Genomic DNA, 19,169 nt, shown 5'->3' with positions numbered 1-19,169 from the left:
CGCCTGGAATCAAATTGTCTGCACTAAACCCTGAGTTTGCAACATCCAGTGGCAAACTTGTCATTACATTAAATTGATTTTACTTTCCTCACATTTGAGACTTTGCAACTCACATTACATGTGTGTCCTACTGTCGTTGGCGCTTTTGCAAACGGACCCAATGTCTTGACCTACCACAGAAACACTCATTTGCTGGTGAGCTGGGTAATGATGATTTACATAAATTATGACATAGAAGGTTACTTGTGGATTAAGATTTGAACTGTTTTACATATTCTCTCATTATTTGTGCATTCCATGCAGATTGCTGTTAAATCACTCTCATGGGTCTTGATTCCAAACGTGTTTATGAATAGTGATTACATTTTGTTTACTCTAACAGAAACCACAACAACATCAGTGACGACCACTACAGCCAGTTCTACTGCCAGCTCCACAACTGGTGAGTCATGTCTTTTTACATTAAACATGAGAAAACAATTTGAAGCAAGAACCGACAAAACATCTGAATAGGGAAATTCCTTTGTCATTCCCAGCCCAGGATCCACATTCTGTCTTTAGAAGATGTTGTGCTCAAGACTTTAGTGGAACCTCATGGATTCAATTTAGTCAGATCATCAACTTTTCGATAAAGAAAAGAAAACAATGAGTCTGTTGGCTGATAAGTTAGATTGGACCTTTGCCCGTACTCTCCGCTAGAATGACAAATACCACTCCCATTAATTGGAAGATGAGAAGTGTAATATTCCTTGATGCCAAACTGTCTGTATACCTGAACCAAAGTTTCTGAGAGTGATATTCTGTCTGTGCAAAAATATCAGCACACAATTCAATTTCTCTAACAGTGAGCACAACTCAAAAACAATTCTCTTTCTGCAAATTCCTTTGGCTCATACTAGATGTCTCATCAATGTAATACTTTTAATATTATCTGTTGTCCATCCATTTCAAACACAGAATACATGTCCTTTCCCAGTACTGTCTCATGTGACATTGATTGTATTGAATATTGATTCTTATGTTTCTCCTTCAGAAGAATCAACTACTACAACAGGGACAAGCCCAACATCTGAGACGACTGGCAGCTCCACAGCCGGTGAGTGACATCTGCATTGAATACAATTCACAAGTTAGTTCAAGTGGAATGCTTTCTGAATTTCAGCATTCTTACTGAGAATGCTTATTAATGCCATCAGCTTGATATTCGGCAAGATATTTTCTGAAGAATCTGAAGTAATCTCAGTCTTTCTCCTAGTTCCGTCACATTCTGTCAGGGGAATGTTGGTACGGAATCGTTTTGAGGTTTTGTGGTTTTGAACATTACTTGTGTTTTTATTCAATAGCAGCAACAACATCTGTTCCTCCAACTACACCTTGTTGCACCAGTACTTCCACAATAGGTGAATGATGGTTTCTATTGGGTAAAATAGCAATGCCTTGGACTTAAATAGAGTCATCTTGAGCTTCCTGACAGTGAAAGTCTGTTCATTTGGAATTGCAAAAACTGAGTAAAGACTTGGTAGGGGACAGAGACTGACATGTCACTTCCTCACCAAATCTCGATAAGAATTATTTCTGAAACAAACAATGAAACAGGAATCTTCCCATATGAGCAGTTTTGAAGTCAGCCTCTGTAGTCTCAACAAATGCAGTGACCTTCAAATAAGTGATGAACTAATGCAATGAAATTTGCACACATGCAATGCCATGGCATCTTAGACTTCACTCTGAACCATTTAATCTGTGTTTTTAATAACCTTCAGTGGAGCTCTGGATTTTCTGCAAATCTTTAGTCGGTGCATAACTGAAAGTATGACTTATGGGTCTCCTAATATTGGTGTCCCCAAGTTTCAGTGGAAGGTATTGTTGGGAAAAAAAGCAGGGTTTTTTTTGTCAAAACTTTGCTGAAAATCTCCAGTGATTAAATTCCTGAAAGTATGACCTCTGGATATATTCGGCATGGCGCATCCACATTTGAATGCATTCTGCTATTGAGAAGGAAAGGAATGATTTCTTGTCGAAAACTCAATTTGCTTTAAAACCCACTCTCGTATTTGAAGTGTCATCATATTCTTGGAAAAAAATATATGCTGACAGGTTTACATGCCTCAAATACAGACAATGGCTCAAATATTCCAGTATTACTGTTCTTAAATTAGAAACTCAAGCTTTTCTTTAAGAATGCTTGTTACTTCTGATTATGGAATATATCACGTATTTTAATTTGGAATCATACCATGCTTCATCAGCTCTCGTCACAAATGTCAAGCCTGTTGGTCATCTTTAGTTTTGTTTGTGCATGATCTGGAGGTGCAGTTTCAGGAGGAACAAACAGCCCCAAATCACAATGGAACACACTGACTGGAAGTTCATTTGTTTTCTTTGAGCAGAAACCACTTCAACAACAGTATACACCACGACAGCACCGTCAACGTCCAGCTCCACAACTGGTGAGAGAAGTTTTCATTTATTTAACAGCAAGTATTCGGTGAACACAATCACTTCTCTCAGTATTAGTTCAATTCTTTGCAGAATTGAGATATTTCACCTGTCTCTTTTCTCGTGGTGTATTTGACATTCATATTTATTCATTTCTGTAATATACCTGATGAGAATCCTATCCTCCTTTCATTCTGAAAAAGAATAAATATTCGTTTGGAATTGAATCAAAGTGTTGTGACCTTCCAATTTCCTTCATATTTCAGAACAAACATCCACAACAGTCTCACCAACAACGACTGGCTCAACCACTGGCTCCACAACTGGTGAGTAATGATGAATTCTATTAAGAATTGCAAGGTCTTGGATACAAGCGAAGTTTGGAATCTTGAGTTCTTTTTCAGTCAAATCTATTCCCACAGTCTTCAAGAATCTTATTCAATTCTTCCCTACAAACACTGAGGCTGTTGTGCTCATATTCCACTTTGCGCAAAACATTGTTTTTATTCAAACATACATCTAATGGAGATCGACGCCTGGAATCAAATTGTCTGCACTAAACCCTGAGTTTGCAACATCCAGTGGCAAACTTGTCATTACATTAAATTGATTTTACTTTCCTCACATTTGAGACTTTGCAACTCACATTACATGTGTGTCCTACTGTCGTTGGCGCTTTTGCAAACGGACCCAATGTCTTGACCTACCACAGAAACACTCATTTGCTGGTGAGCTGGGTAATGATGATTTACATAAATTATGACATAGAAGGTTACTTGTGGATTAAGATTTGAACTGTTTTACATATTCTCTCATTATTTGTGCATTCCATGCAGATTGCTGTTAAATCACTCTCATGGGTCTTGATTCCAAACGTGTTTATGAATAGTGATTACATTTTGTTTACTCTAACAGAAACCACAACAACATCAGTGACGACCACTACAGCCAGTTCTACTGCCAGCTCCACAACTGGTGAGTCAGGTCTTTTTACATTAAACATGAGAAAACAATTTGAAGCAAGAACCGACAAAACATCTGAATAGGGAAATTCCTTTGTCATTCCCAGCCCAGGATCCACATTCTGTCTTTAGAAGATGTTGTGCTCAAGACTTTAGTGGAACCTCATGGATTCAATTTAGTCAGATCATCAACTTTTCGATAAAGAAAAGAAAACAATGAGTCTGTTGGCTGATAAGTTAGATTGGACCTTTGCCCGTACTCTCCGCTAGAATGACAAATAATACTCCCATTAATTGGAAGATGAGAAGTGTAATATTCCTTGATGCCAAACTGTCTGTATACCTGAACCAAAGTTTCTGAGAGTGATATTCTGTCTGTGCAAAAATATCAGCACACAGTTCAATTTCTCTAACAGTGAGCACAACTCAAAAACAATTCTCTTTCTGCAAATTCCTTTGGCTCATACTAGATGTCTCATCAATGTAATACTTTTAATATTATCTGTTGTCCATCCATTTCAAACACAGAATACATGTCCTTTCCCAGTACTGTCTCATGTGACATTGATTGTATTGAATATTGATTCTTATGTTTCTCCTTCAGAAGAATCAACTACTACAACAGGGACAAGCCCAACATCTGAGACGACTGGCAGCTCCACAGCCGGTGAGTGACATCTGCATTGAATACAATTCACAAGTTAGTTCAAGTGGAATGCTTTCTGAATTTCAGCATTCTTACTGAGAATGCTTATTAATGCCATCAGCTTGATATTCGGCACGATATTTTGTGAAGAATCTGAAGTAATCTCAGTCTTTCTCCTAGTTTCGTCACATTCTGTCAGGGGAATGTTGGTACGGAATCGTTTTGAGGTTTTGTGGTTTTGAACATTACTTGTGTTTTTATTCAATAGCAGCAACAACATCTGTTCCTCCAACTACACCTTGTTGCACCAGTACTTCCACAATAGGTGAATGATGGTTTCTATTGGGTAAAATAGCAATGCCTTGGACTTAAATAGAGTCATCTTGAGCTTCCTGACAGTGAAAGTCTGTTCATTTGGAATTGCAAAAACTGAGTAAAGACTTGGTAGGGGACAGAGACTGACATGTCACTTCCTCACCAAATCTCGATAAGAATTATTTCTGAAACAAACAATGAAACAGGAATCTTCCCATATGAGCAGTTTTGAAGTCAGCCTCTGTAGTCTCAACAAATGCAGTGACCTTCAAATAAGTGATGAACTAATGCAATGAAATTTGCACACATGCAATGCCATGGCATCTTAGACTTCACTCTGAACCATTTAATCTGTGTTTTTAATAACCTTCAGTGGAGCTCTGGATTTTCTGCAAATCTTTAGTCGGTGCATAACTGAAAGTATGACTTATGGGTCTCCTAATATTGGTGTCCCCATGTTTCAGTGGAAGGTATTGTTGGGAAAAAAAGCAGGGTTTTTTTTGTCAAAACTTTGCTGAAAATCTCCAGTGATTAAATTCCTGAAAGTATGACCTCTGGATATATTCGGCATGGCGCATCCACATTTGAATGCATTCTGCTATTGAGAAGGAAAGGAATGATTTCTTGTCGAAAACTCAATTTGCTTTAAAACCCACTCTCGTATTTGAAGTGTCATCATATTCTTGGAAAAAAATATATGCTGACAGGTTTACATGCCTCAAATACAGACAATGGCTCAAATATTCCAGTATTACTGTTCTTAAATTAGAAACTCAAGCTTTTCTTTAAGAATGCTTGTTACTTCTGATTATGGAATATATCACGTATTTTAATTTGGAATCATACCATGCTTCATCAGCTCTCGTCACAAATGTCAAGCCTGTTGGTCATCTTTAGTTTTGTTTGTGCATGATCTGGAGGTGCAGTTTCAGGAGGAACAAACAGCCCCAAATCACAATGGAACACACTGACTGGAAGTTCATTTGTTTTCTTTGAGCAGAAACCACTTCAACAACAGTATACACCACGACAGCACCGTCAACGTCCAGCTCCACAACTGGTGAGAGAAGTTTTCATTTATTTAACAGCAAGTATTCGGTGAACACAATCACTTCTCTCAGTATTAGTTCAATTCTTTGCAGAATTGAGATATTTCACCTGTCTCTTTTCTCGTGGTGTATTTGACATTCATATTTATTCATTTCTGTAATATACCTGATGAGAATCCTATCCTCCTTTCATTCTGAAAAAGAATAAATATTCGTTTGGAATTGAATCAAAGTGTTGTGACCTTCCAATTTCCTTCATATTTCAGAACAAACATCCACAACAGTCTCACCAACAACGACTGGCTCAACCACTGGCTCCACAACTGGTGAGTAATGATGAATTCTATTAAGAATTGCAAGGTCTTGGATACAAGCGAAGTTTGGAATCTTGAGTTCTTTTTCAGTCAAATCTATTCCCACAGTCTTCAAGAATCTTTTTCAATTCTTCCCTACAAACACTGAGGCTGTTGTGCTCATATTCCACTTTGCGCAAAACATTGTTTTTATTCAAACATACATCTAATGGAGATCGACGCCTGGAATCAAATTGTCTGCACTAAACCCTGAGTTTGCAACATCCAGTGGCAAACTTGTCATTACATTAAATTGATTTTACTTTCCTCACATTTGAGACTTTGCAACTCACATTACATGTGTGTCCTACTGTCGTTGGCGCTTTTGCAAACGGACCCAATGTCTTGACCTACCACAGAAACACTCATTTGCTGGTGAGCTGGGTAATGATGATTTACATAAATTATGACATAGAAGGTTACTTGTGGATTAAGATTTGAACTGTTTTACATATTCTCTCATTATTTGTGCATTCCATGCAGATTGCTGTTAAATCACTCTCATGGGTCTTGATTCCAAACGTGTTTATGAATAGTGATTACATTTTGTTTACTCTAACAGAAACCACAACAACATCAGTGACGACCACTACAGCCAGTTCTACTGCCAGCTCCACAACTGGTGAGTCAGGTCTTTTTACATTAAACATGAGAAAACAATTTGAAGCAAGAACCGACAAAACATCTGAATAGGGAAATTCCTTTGTCATTCCCAGCCCAGGATCCACATTCTGTCTTTAGAAGATGTTGTGCTCAAGACTTTAGTGGAACCTCATGGATTCAATTTAGTCAGATCATCAACTTTTCGATAAAGAAAAGAAAACAATGAGTCTGTTGGCTGATAAGTTAGATTGGACCTTTGCCCGTACTCTCCGCTAGAATGACAAATACCACTCCCATTAATTGGAAGATGAGAAGTGTAATATTCCTTGATGCCAAACTGTCTGTATACCTGAACCAAAGTTTCTGAGAGTGATATTCTGTCTGTGCAAAAATATCAGCACACAGTTCAATTTCTCTAACAGTGAGCACAACTCAAAAACAATTCTCTTTCTGCAAATTCCTTTGGCTCATACTAGATGTCTCATCAATGTAATACTTTTAATATTATCTGTTGTCCATCCATTTCAAACACAGAATACATGTCCTTTCCCAGTACTGTCTCATGTGACATTGATTGTATTGAATATTGATTCTTATGTTTCTCCTTCAGAAGAATCAACTACTACAACAGGGACAAGCCCAACATCTGAGACGACTGGCAGCTCCACAGCCGGTGAGTGACATCTGCATTGAATACAATTCACAAGTTAGTTCAAGTGGAATGCTTTCTGAATTTCAGCATTCTTACTGAGAATGCTTATTAATGCCATCAGCTTGATATTCGGCACGATATTTTGTGAAGAATCTGAAGTAATCTCAGTCTTTCTCCTAGTTTCGTCACATTCTGTCAGGGGAATGTTGGTACGGAATCGTTTTGAGGTTTTGTGGTTTTGAACATTACTTGTGTTTTTATTCAATAGCAGCAACAACATCTGTTCCTCCAACTACACCTTGTTGCACCAGTACTTCCACAATAGGTGAATGATGGTTTCTATTGGGTAAAATAGCAATGCCTTGGACTTAAATAGAGTCATCTTGAGCTTCCTGACAGTGAAAGTCTGTTCATTTGGAATTGCAAAAACTGAGTAAAGACTTGGTAGGGGACAGAGACTGACATGTCACTTCCTCACCAAATCTCGATAAGAATTATTTCTGAAACAAACAATGAAACAGGAATCTTCCCATATGAGCAGTTTTGAAGTCAGCCTCTGTAGTCTCAACAAATGCAGTGACTTTCAAATAAGTGATGAACTAATGCAATGAAATTTGCACACATGCAATGCCATGGCATCTTAGACTTCACTCTGAACCATTTAATCTGTGTTTTTAATAACCTTCAGTGGAGCTCTGGATTTTCTGCAAATCTTTAGTCGGTGCATAACTGAAAGTATGACCTATGGGTCTCCTAATATTGGTGTCCTCATGTTTCAGTGGAAGGTATTGTTGGGAAAAAAAGCAGGGTTTTTTTTGTCAAAACTTTGCTGAAAATCTCCAGTGATTAAATTCCTGAAAGTATGACCTCTGGATATATTCGGCATGGCGCATCCACATTTGAATGCATTCTGCTATTGAGAAGGAAAGGAATGACTTCTTGTCGAAAACTCAATTTGCTTTAAAACCCACTCTCGTATTTGAAGTGTCATCATATTCTTGGAAAAAAATATATGCTGACAGGTTTACATGCCTCAAATACAGACAATGGCTCAAATATTCCAGTATTACTGTTCTTAAATTAGAAACTCAAGCTTTTCTTTAAGAATGCTTGTTACTTCTGATTATGGAATATATCACGTATTTTAATTTGGAATCATACCATGCTTCATCAGCTCTCGTCACAAATGTCAAGCCTGTTGGTCATCTTTAGTTTTGTTTGTGCATGATCTGGAGGTGCTGTTTCAGGAGGAACAAACAGCCCCAAATCACAATGGAACACACTGACTGGAAGTTCATTTGTTTTCTTTTAGCAGAAACCACTTCAACAACAGTATACACCACGACAGCACCGTCAACGTCCAGCTCCACAACTGGTGAGAGAAGTTTTCATTTATTTAACAGCAAGTATTCGGTGAACACAATCACTTCTCTCAGTATTAGTTCAATTCTTTGCAGAATTGAGATATTTCACCTGTCTCTTTTCTCGTGGTGTATTTGACATTCATATTTATTCATTTCTGTAATATACCTGATGAGAATCCTATCCTCCTTTCATTCTGAAAAAGAATAAATATTCTTTTGGAATTGAATCAAAGTGTTGTGACCTTCCAATTTCCTTCATATTTCAGAACAAACATCCACAACAGTCTCACCAACAACGACTGGCTCAACCACTGGCTCCACAACTGGTGAGTAATGATGAATTCTATTAAGAATTGCAAGGTCTTGGATACAAGCGAAGTTTGGAATCTTGAGTTCTTTTTCAGTCAAATCTATTCCCACAGTCTTCAAGAATCTTATTCAATTCTTCCCTACAAACACTGAGGCTGTTGTGCTCATATTCCACTTTGCGCAAAACATTGTTTTTATTCAAACATACATCTAATGGAGATCGACGCCTGGAATCAAATTGTCTGCACTAAACCCTGAGTTTGCAACATCCAGTGGCAAACTTGTCATTACATTAAATTGATTTTACTTTCCTCACATTTGAGACTTTGCAACTCACATTACATGTGTGTCCTACTGTCGTTGGCGCTTTTGCAAACGGACCCAATGTCTTGACCTACCACAGAAACACTCATTTGCTGGTGAGCTGGGTAATGATGATTTACATAAATTATGACATAGAAGGTTACTTGTGGATTAAGATTTGAACTGTTTTACATATTCTCTCATTATTTGTGCATTCCATGCAGATTGCTGTTAAATCACTCTCATGGGTCTTGATTCCAAACGTGTTTATGAATAGTGATTACATTTTGTTTACTCTAACAGAAACCACAACAACATCAGTGACGACCACTACAGCCAGTTCTACTGCCAGCTCCACAACTGGTGAGTCAGGTCTTTTTACATTAAACATGAGAAAACAATTTGAAGCAAGAACCGACAAAACATCTGAATAGGGAAATTCCTTTGTCATTCCCAGCCCAGGATCCACATTCTGTCTTTAGAAGATGTTGTGCTCAAGACTTTAGTGGAACCTCATGGATTCAATTTAGTCAGATCATCAACTTTTCGATAAAGAAAAGAAAACAATGAGTCTGTTGGCTGATAAGTTAGATTGGACCTTTGCCCATACTCTCCGCTAGAATGACAAATACCACTCCCATTAATTGGAAGATGAGAAGTGTAATATTCCTTGATGCCAAACTGTCTGTATACCTGAACCAAAGTTTCTGAGAGTGATATTCTGTCTGTGCAAAAATATCAGCACACAGTTCAATTTCTCTAACAGTGAGCACAACTCAAAAACAATTCTCTTTCTGCAAATTCCTTTGGCTCATACTAGATGTCTCATCAATGTAATACTTTTAATATTATCTGTTGTCCATCCATTTCAAACACAGAATACATGTCCTTTCCCAGTACTGTCTCATGTGACATTGATTGTATTGAATATTGATTCTTATGTTTCTCCTTCAGAAGAATCAACTACTACAACAGGGACAAGCCCAACATCTGAGACGACTGGCAGCTCCACAGCCGGTGAGTGACATCTGCACTGAATACAATTCACAAGTTAGTTCAAGTGGAATGCTTTCTGAATTTCAGCATTCTTACTGAGAATGCTTATTAATGCCATCAGCTTGATATTCGGCACAATATTTTGTGAAGAATCTGAAGTAATCTCAGTCTTTCTCCTAGTTCCGTCACATTCTGTCAGGGGAATGTTGGTACGGAATCGTTTTGAGGTTTTGTGGTTTTGAACATTACTTGTGTTTTTATTCAATAGCAGCAACAACATCTGTTCCTCCAACTACACCTTGTTGCACCAGTACTTCCACAATAGGTGAATGATGGTTTCTATTGGGTAAAATAGCAATGCCTTGGACTTAAATAGAGTCATCTTGAGCTTCCTGACAGTGAAAGTCTGTTCATTTGGAATTGCAAAAACTGAGTAAAGACTTGGTAGGGGACAGAGACTGACATGTCACTTCCTCACCAAATCTCGATAAGAATTATTTCTGAAACAAACAATGAAACAGGAATCTTCCCATATGAGCAGTTTTGAAGTCAGCCTCTGTAGTCTCAACAAATGCAGTGACCTTCAAATAAGTGATGAACTAATGCAATGAAATTTGCACACATGCAATGCCATGGCATCTTAGACTTCACTCTGAACCATTTAATCTGTGTTTTTAATAACCTTCAGTGGAGCTCTGGATTTTCTGCAAATCTTTAGTCGGTGCATAACTGAAAGTATGACTTATGGGTCTCCTAATATTGGTGTCCCCATGTTTCAGTGGAAGGTATTGTTGGGAAAAAAAGCAGGGTTTTTTTTGTCAAAACTTTGCTGAAAATCTCCAGTGATTAAATTCCTGAAAGTATGACCTCTGGATATATTCGGCATGGCGCATCCACATTTGAATGCATTCTGCTATTGAGAAGGAAAGGAATGATTTCTTGTCGAAAACTCAATTTGCTTTAAAACCCACTCTCGTATTTGAAGTGTCATCATATTCTTGGAAAAAAATATATGCTGACAGGTTTACATGCCTCAAATACAGACAATGGCTCAAATATTCCAGTATTACTGTTCTTAAATTAGAAACTCAAGCTTTTCTTTAAGAATGCTTGTTACTTCTGATTATGGAATATATCACGTATTTTAATTTGGAATCATACCATGCTTCATCAGCTCTCGTCACAAATGTCAAGCCTGTTGGTCATCTTTAGTTTTGTTTGTGCATGATCTGGAGGTGCTGTTTCAGGAGGAACAAACAGCCCCAAATCACAATGGAACACACTGACTGGAAGTTCATTTGTTTTCTTTTAGCAGAAACCACTTCAACAACAGTATACACCACGACAGCACCGTCAACGTCCAGCTCCACAACTGGTGAGAGAAGTTTTCATTTATTTAACAGCAAGTATTCGGTGAACACAATCACTTCTCTCAGTATTAGTTCAATTCTTTGCAGAATTGAGATATTTCACCTGTCTCTTTTCTCGTGGTGTATTTGACATTCATATTTATTCATTTCTGTAATATACCTGATGAGAATCCTATCCTCCTTTCATTCTGAAAAAGAATAAATATTCTTTTGGAATTGAATCAAAGTGTTGTGACCTTCCAATTTCCTTCATATTTCAGAACAAACATCCACAACAGTCTCACCAACAACGACTGGCTCAACCACTGGCTCCACAACTGGTGAGTAATGATGAATTCTATTAAGAATTGCAAGGTCTTGGATACAAGCGAAGTTTGGAATCTTGAGTTCTTTTTCAGTCAAATCTATTCCCACAGTCTTCAAGAATCTTATTCAATTCTTCCCTACAAACATTGAGGCTGTTGTGCTCATATTCCACTTTGCGCAAAACATTGTTTTTATTCAAACATACATCTAATGGAGATCGACGCCTGGAATCAAATTGTCTGCACTAAACCCTGAGTTTGCAACATCCAGTGGCAAACTTGTCATTACATTAAATTGATTTTACTTTCCTCACATTTGAGACTTTGCAACTCACATTACATGTGTGTCCTACTGTCGTTGGCGCTTTTGCAAACGGACCCAATGTCTTGACCTACCACAGAAACACTCATTTGCTGGTGAGCTGGGTAATGATGATTTACATAAATTATGACATAGAAGGTTACTTGTGGATTAAGATTTGAACTGTTTTACATATTCTCTCATTATTTGTGCATTCCATGCAGATTGCTGTTAAATCACTCTCATGGGTCTTGATTCCAAACGTGTTTATGAATAGTGATTACATTTTGTTTACTCTAACAGAAACCACAACAACATCAGTGACGACCACTACAGCCAGTTCTACTGCCAGCTCCACAACTGGTGAGTCAGGTCTTTTTACATTAAACATGAGAAAACAATTTGAAGCAAGAACCGACAAAACATCTGAATAGGGAAATTCCTTTGTCATTCCCAGCCCAGGATCCACATTCTGTCTTTAGAAGATGTTGTGCTCAAGACTTTAGTGGAACCTCATGGATTCAATTTAGTCAGATCATCAACTTTTCGATAAAGAAAAGAAAACAATGAGTCTGTTGGCTGATAAGTTAGATTGGACCTTTGCCCATACTCTCCGCTAGAATGACAAATACCACTCCCATTAATTGGAAGATGAGAAGTGTAATATTCCTTGATGCCAAACTGTCTGTATACCTGAACCAAAGTTTCTGAGAGTGATATTCTGTCTGTGCAAAAATATCAGCACACAGTTCAATTTCTCTAACAGTGAGCACAACTCAAAAACAATTCTCTTTCTTCAAATTCCTTTGGCTCATACTAGATGTCTCATCAATGTAATACTTTTAATATTATCTGTTGTCCATCCATTTCAAACACAGAATACATGTCCTTTCCCAGTACTGTCTCATGTGACATTGATTGTATTGAATATTGATTCTTATGTTTCTCCTTCAGAAGAATCAACTACTACAACAGGGACAAGCCCAACATCTGAGACGACTGGCAGCTCCACAGCCGGTGAGTGACATCTGCATTGAATACAATTCACAATTTAGTTCAAGTGGAATGCTTTCTGAATTTCAGCATTCTTACTGAGAATGCTTATTAATGCCATCAGCTTGATATTCGGCACGATATTTTGTGAAGAATCTGAAGTAATCTCAGTCTTTCTCCTAGTTCCGTCACATTCTGTCAGGGGAATGTTGGTACGGAATCGTTTTGAGGTTTTGTGGTTTTGAACATTACTTGTGTTTTTATTCAATAGCAGCAACAACATCTGTTCCTCCAACTACACCTTGTTGCACCAGTACTTCCACAATAGGTGAATGATGGTTTCTATTGGGTAAAATAGCAATGCCTTGGACTTAAATAGAGTCATCTTGAGCTTCCTGACAGTGAAAGTCTGTTCATTTGGAATTGCAAAAACTGAGTAAAGACTTGGTAGGGGACAGAGACTGACATGTCACTTCCTCACCAAATCTCGATAAGAATTATTTCTGAAACAAACAATGAAACAGGAATCTTCCCATATGAGCAGTTTTGAAGTCAGCCTCTGTAGTCTCAACAAATGCAGTGACTTTCAAATAAGTGATGAACTAATGCAATGAAATTTGCACACATGCAATGCCATGGCATCTTAGACTTCACTCTGAACCATTTAATCTGTGTTTTTAATAACCTTCAGTGGAGCTCTGGATTTTCTGCAAATCTTTAGTCGGTGCATAACTGAAAGTATGACCTATGGGTCTCCTAATATTGGTGTCCTCATGTTTCAGTGGAAGGTATTGTTGGGAAAAAAAGCAGGGTTTTTTTTGTCAAAACTTTGCTGAAAATCTCCAGTGATTAAATTCCTGAAAGTATGACCTCTGGATATATTCGGCATGGCGCATCCACATTTGAATGCATTCTGCTATTGAGAAGGAAAGGAATGACTTCTTGTCGAAAACTCAATTTGCTTTAAAACCCACTCTCGTATTTGAAGTGTCATCATATTCTTGGAAAAAAATATATGCTGACGGGTTTACATGCCTCAAATACAGACAATGGCTCAAATATTCCAGTATTACTGTTCTTAAATTAGAAACTCAAGCTTTTCTTTAAGAATGCTTGTTACTTCTGATTATGGAATATATCACGTATTTTAATTTGGAATCATACCATGCTTCATCAGCTCTCGTCACAAATGTCAAGCCTGTTGGTCATCTTTAGTTTTGTTTGTGCATGATCTGGAGGTGCTGTTTCAGGAGGAACAAACAGCCCCAAATCACAATGGAACACACTGACTGGAAGTTCATTTGTTTTCTTTTAGCAGAAACCACTTCAACAACAGTATACACCACGACAGCACCGTCAACGTCCAGCTCCACAACTGGTGAGAGAAGTTTTCATTTATTTAACAGCAAGTATTCGGTGAACACAATCACTTCTCTCAGTATTAGTTCAATTCTTTGCAGAATTGAGATATTTCACCTGTCTCTTTTCTCGTGGTGTATTTGACATTCATATTTATTCATTTCTGTAATATACCTGATGAGAATCCTATCCTCCTTTCATTCTGAAAAAGAATAAATATTCTTTTGGAATTGAATCAAAGTGTTGTGACCTTCCAATTTCCTTCATATTTCAGAACAAACATCCACAACAGTCTCACCAACAACGACTGGCTCAACCACTGGCTCCACAACTGGTGAGTAATGATGAATTCTATTAAGAATTGCAAGGTCTTGGATACAAGCGAAGTTTGGAATCTTGAGTTCTTTTTCAGTCAAATCTATTCCCACAGTCTTCAAGAATCTTATTCAATTCTTCCCTACAAACACTGAGGCTGTTGTGCTCATATTCCACTTTGCGCAAAACATTGTTTTTATTCAAACATACATCTAATGGAGATCGACGCCTGGAATCAAATTGTCTGCACTAAACCCTGAGTTTGCAACATCCAGTGGCAAACTTGTCATTACATTAAATTGATTTTACTTTCCTCACATTTGAGACTTTGCAACTCACATTACATGTGTGTCCTACTGTCGTTGGCGCTTTTGCAAACGGACCCAATGTCTTGACCTACCACAGAAACACTCATTTGCTGGTGAGCTGGGTAATGATGATTTACATAAATTATGACATAGAAGGTTACTTGTGGATTAAGATTTGAACTGTTTTACATATTCTCTCATTATTTGTGCATTCCATGCAGATTGCTGTTAAATCACTCTCATGGGTCTTGATTCCAAACGTGTTTATGAATAGTGATTACATTTTGTTTACTCTAACAGAAACCACAACAACATCAGTGACGACCACTACAGCCAGTTCTACTGCCAGCTCCACAACTGGTGAGTCAGGTCTTTTTACATTAAACATGAGAAAACAATTTGAAGCAAGAACCGACAAAACATCTGAATAGGGAAATTCCTTTGTCATTCCCAGCCCAGGATCCACATTCTGTCTTTAGAAGATGTTGTGCTCAAGACTTTAGTGGAACCTCATGGATTCAATTTAGTCAGATCATCAACTTTTCGATAAAGAAAAGAAAACAATGAGTCTGTTGGCTGATAAGTTAGATTGGACCTTTGCCCATACTCTCCGCTAGAATGACAAATACCACTCCCATTAATTGGAAGATGAGAAGTGTAATATTCCTTGATGCCAAACTGTCTGTATACCTGAACCAAAGTTTCTGAGAGTGATATTCTGTCTGTGCAAAAATATCAGCACACAGTTCAATTTCTCTAACAGTGAGCACAACTCAAAAACAATTCTCTTTCTGCAAATTCCTTTGGCTCATACTAGATGTCTCATCAATGTAATACTTTTAATATTATCTGTTGTCCATCCATTTCAAACACAGAATACATGTCCTTTCCCAGTACTGTCTCATGTGACATTGATTGTATTGAATATTGATTCTTATGTTTCTCCTTCAGAAGAATCAACTACTACAACAGGGACAAGCCCAACATCTGAGACGACTGGCAGCTCCACAGCCGGTGAGTGACATCTGCACTGAATACAATTCACAAGTTAGTTCAAGTGGAATGCTTTCTGAATTTCAGCATTCTTACTGAGAATGCTTATTAATGCCATCAGCTTGATATTCGGCACAATATTTTGTGAAGAATCTGAAGTAATCTCAGTCTTTCTCCTAGTTCCGTCACATTCTGTCAGGGGAATGTTGGTACGGAATCGTTTTGAGGTTTTGTGGTTTTGAACATTACTTGTGTTTTTATTCAATAGCAGCAACAACATCTGTTCCTCCAACTACACCTTGTTGCACCAGTACTTCCACAATAGGTGAATGATGGTTTCTATTGGGTAAAATAGCAATGCCTTGGACTTAAATAGAGTCATCTTGAGCTTCCTGACAGTGAAAGTCTGTTCATTTGGAATTGCAAAAACTGAGTAAAGACTTGGTAGGGGACAGAGACTGACATGTCACTTCCTCACCAAATCTCGATAAGAATTATTTCTGAAACAAACAATGAAACAGGAATCTTCCCATATGAGCAGTTTTGAAGTCAGCCTCTGTAGTCTCAACAAATGCAGTGACCTTCAAATAAGTGATGAACTAATGCAATGAAATTTGCACACATGCAATGCCATGGCATCTTAGACTTCACTCTGAACCATTTAATCTGTGTTTTTAATAACCTTCAGTGGAGCTCTGGATTTTCTGCAAATCTTTAGTCGGTGCATAACTGAAAGTATGACTTATGGGTCTCCTAATATTGGTGTCCCCATGTTTCAGTGGAAGGTATTGTTGGGAAAAAAAGCAGGGTTTTTTTTGTCAAAACTTTGCTGAAAATCTCCAGTGATTAAATTCCTGAAAGTATGACCTCTGGATATATTCGGCATGGCGCATCCACATTTGAATGCATTCTGCTATTGAGAAGGAAAGGAATGACTTCTTGTCGAAAACTCAATTTGCTTTAAAACCCACTCTCGTATTTGAAGTGTCATCATATTCTTGGAAAAAAATATATGCTGACAGGTTTACATGCCTCAAATACAGACAATGGCTCAAATATTCCAGTATTACTGTTCTTAAATTAGAAACTCAAGCTTTTCTTTAAGAATGCTTGTTACTTCTGATTATGGAATATATCACGTATTTTAATTTGGAATCATACCATGCTTCATCAGCTCTCGTCACAAATGTCAAGCCTGTTGGTCATCTTTAGTTTTGTTTGTGCATGATCTGGAGGTGCTGTTTCAGGAGGAACAAACAGCCCCAAATCACAATGGAACACACTGACTGGAAGTTCATTTGTTTTCTTTTAGCAGAAACCACTTCAACAACAGTATACACCACGACAGCACCGTCAACGTCCAGCTCCACAACTGGTGAGAGAAGTTTTCATTTATTTAACAGCAAGTATTCGGTGAACACAATCACTTCTCTCAGTATTAGTTCAATTCTTTGCAGAATTGAGATATTTCACCTGTCTCTTTTCTCGTGGTGTATTTGACATTCATATTTATTCATTTCTGTAATATACCTGATGAGAATCCTATCCTCCTTTCATTCTGAAAAAGAATAAATATTCTTTTGGAATTGAATCAAAGTGTTGTGACCTTCCAATTTCCTTCATATTTCAGAACAAACATCCACAACAGTCTCACCAACAACGACTGGCTCAACCACTGGCTCCACAACTGGTGAGTAATGATGAATTCTATTAAGAATTGCAAGGTCTTGGATACAAGCGAAGTTTGGAATCTTGAGTTCTTTTTCAGTCAAATCTATTCCCACAGTCTTCAAGAATCTTATTCAATTCTTCCCTACAAACACTGAGGCTGTTGTGCTCATATTCCACTTTGCGCAAAACATTGTTTTTATTCAAACATACATCTAATGGAGATCGACGCCTGGAATCAAATTGTCTGCACTAAACCCTGAGTTTGCAACATCCAGTGGCAAACTTGTCATTACATTAAATTGATTTTACTTTCCTCACATTTGAGACTTTGCAACTCACATTACATGTGTGTCCTACTGTCGTTGGCGCTTTTGCAAACGGACCCAATGTCTTGACCTACCACAGAAACACTCATTTGCTGGTGAGCTGGGTAATGATGATTTACATAAATTATGACATAGAAGGTTACTTGTGGATTAAGATTTGAACTGTTTTACATATTCTCTCATTATTTGTGCATTCCATGCAGATTGCTGTTAAATCACTCTCATGGGTCTTGATTCCAAACGTGTTTATGAATAGTGATTACATTTTGTTTACTCTAACAGAAACCACAACAACATCAGTGACGACCACTACAGCCAGTTCTACTGCCAGCTCCACAACTGGTGAGTCAGGTCTTTTTACATTAAACATGAGAAAACAATTTGAAGCAAGAACCGACAAAACATCTGAATAGGGAAATTCCTTTGTCATTCCCAGCCCAGGATCCACATTCTGTCTTTAGAAGATGTTGTGCTCAAGACTTTAGTGGAACCTCATGGATTCAATTTAGTCAGATCATCAACTTTTCGATAAAGAAAAGAAAACAATGAGTCTGTTGGCTGATAAGTTAGATTGGACCTTTGCCCATACTCTCCGCTAGAATGACAAATACCACTCCCATTAATTGGAAGATGAGAAGTGTAATATTCCTTGATGCCAAATTGTCTGTATACCTGAACCAAAGTTTCTGAGAGTGATATTCTGTCTGTGCAAAAATATCAGCACACAGTTCAATTTCTCTAACAGTGAGCACAACTCAAAAACAATTCTCTTTCAGCAAATTCCTTTGGCTCATACTAGATGTCCCATCAATGTAATACTTTTAATATTATCTGTTGTCCATCCATTTCAAACACAGAATACATGTCCTTTCCCAGTACTGTCTCATGTGACATTGATTGTATTGAATATTGATTCTTATGTTTCTCCTTCAGAAGAATCAACTACTACAACAGGGACAAGCCCAACATCTGAGACGACTGGCAGCTCCACAGCCGGTGAGTGACATCTGCACTGAATACAATTCACAAGATAGTTCAAGTGGAATGCTTTCTGAATTTCAGCATTCTTACTGAGAATGCTTATTAATGCCATCAGCTTGATATTCGGCACAATATTTTGTGAAGAATCTGAAGTAATCTCAGTCTTTCTCCTAGTTCCGTCACATTCTGTCAGGGGAATGTTGGTACGGAATCGTTTTGAGGTTTTGTGGTTTTGAACATTACTTGTGTTTTTATT

General features: G+C 37.7%; 1 protein-coding gene across 1 annotated transcript in view; it reads left to right on the top strand.

Annotated features, from left to right (window-relative positions):
- Positions 1 to 19,169, top strand: part of LOC132826613 (mucin-19-like) — a 93,017-nt gene that overhangs the window by 26,635 nt on the left and 47,213 nt on the right. Inside the window, exons 25-50 of the mRNA XM_060842568.1 lie at positions 383 to 442; positions 1,034 to 1,096; positions 2,391 to 2,450; positions 2,706 to 2,765; positions 3,355 to 3,414; positions 4,006 to 4,068; positions 5,360 to 5,422; positions 5,678 to 5,737; positions 6,327 to 6,386; positions 6,978 to 7,040; positions 8,332 to 8,394; positions 8,650 to 8,709; positions 9,299 to 9,358; positions 9,950 to 10,012; positions 11,304 to 11,366; positions 11,622 to 11,681; positions 12,271 to 12,330; positions 12,922 to 12,984; positions 14,276 to 14,338; positions 14,594 to 14,653; positions 15,243 to 15,302; positions 15,894 to 15,956; positions 17,248 to 17,310; positions 17,566 to 17,625; positions 18,215 to 18,274; positions 18,866 to 18,928. Of these exons, the coding sequence (XP_060698551.1) occupies positions 383 to 442; positions 1,034 to 1,096; positions 2,391 to 2,450; positions 2,706 to 2,765; positions 3,355 to 3,414; positions 4,006 to 4,068; positions 5,360 to 5,422; positions 5,678 to 5,737; positions 6,327 to 6,386; positions 6,978 to 7,040; positions 8,332 to 8,394; positions 8,650 to 8,709; positions 9,299 to 9,358; positions 9,950 to 10,012; positions 11,304 to 11,366; positions 11,622 to 11,681; positions 12,271 to 12,330; positions 12,922 to 12,984; positions 14,276 to 14,338; positions 14,594 to 14,653; positions 15,243 to 15,302; positions 15,894 to 15,956; positions 17,248 to 17,310; positions 17,566 to 17,625; positions 18,215 to 18,274; positions 18,866 to 18,928 (1,596 nt within the window). The remainder of the gene's footprint in view (positions 1 to 382; positions 443 to 1,033; positions 1,097 to 2,390; positions 2,451 to 2,705; positions 2,766 to 3,354; positions 3,415 to 4,005; positions 4,069 to 5,359; positions 5,423 to 5,677; positions 5,738 to 6,326; positions 6,387 to 6,977; positions 7,041 to 8,331; positions 8,395 to 8,649; positions 8,710 to 9,298; positions 9,359 to 9,949; positions 10,013 to 11,303; positions 11,367 to 11,621; positions 11,682 to 12,270; positions 12,331 to 12,921; positions 12,985 to 14,275; positions 14,339 to 14,593; positions 14,654 to 15,242; positions 15,303 to 15,893; positions 15,957 to 17,247; positions 17,311 to 17,565; positions 17,626 to 18,214; positions 18,275 to 18,865; positions 18,929 to 19,169) is intronic.

The sequence above is a fragment of the Hemiscyllium ocellatum genome, chromosome 23, assembly GCF_020745735.1.
Source record: "Hemiscyllium ocellatum isolate sHemOce1 chromosome 23, sHemOce1.pat.X.cur, whole genome shotgun sequence".
Classification (NCBI taxonomy): Eukaryota; Metazoa; Chordata; class Chondrichthyes; order Orectolobiformes; family Hemiscylliidae; genus Hemiscyllium; species Hemiscyllium ocellatum.
This window is presented reverse-complemented; position numbering and strand designations above follow the sequence as displayed.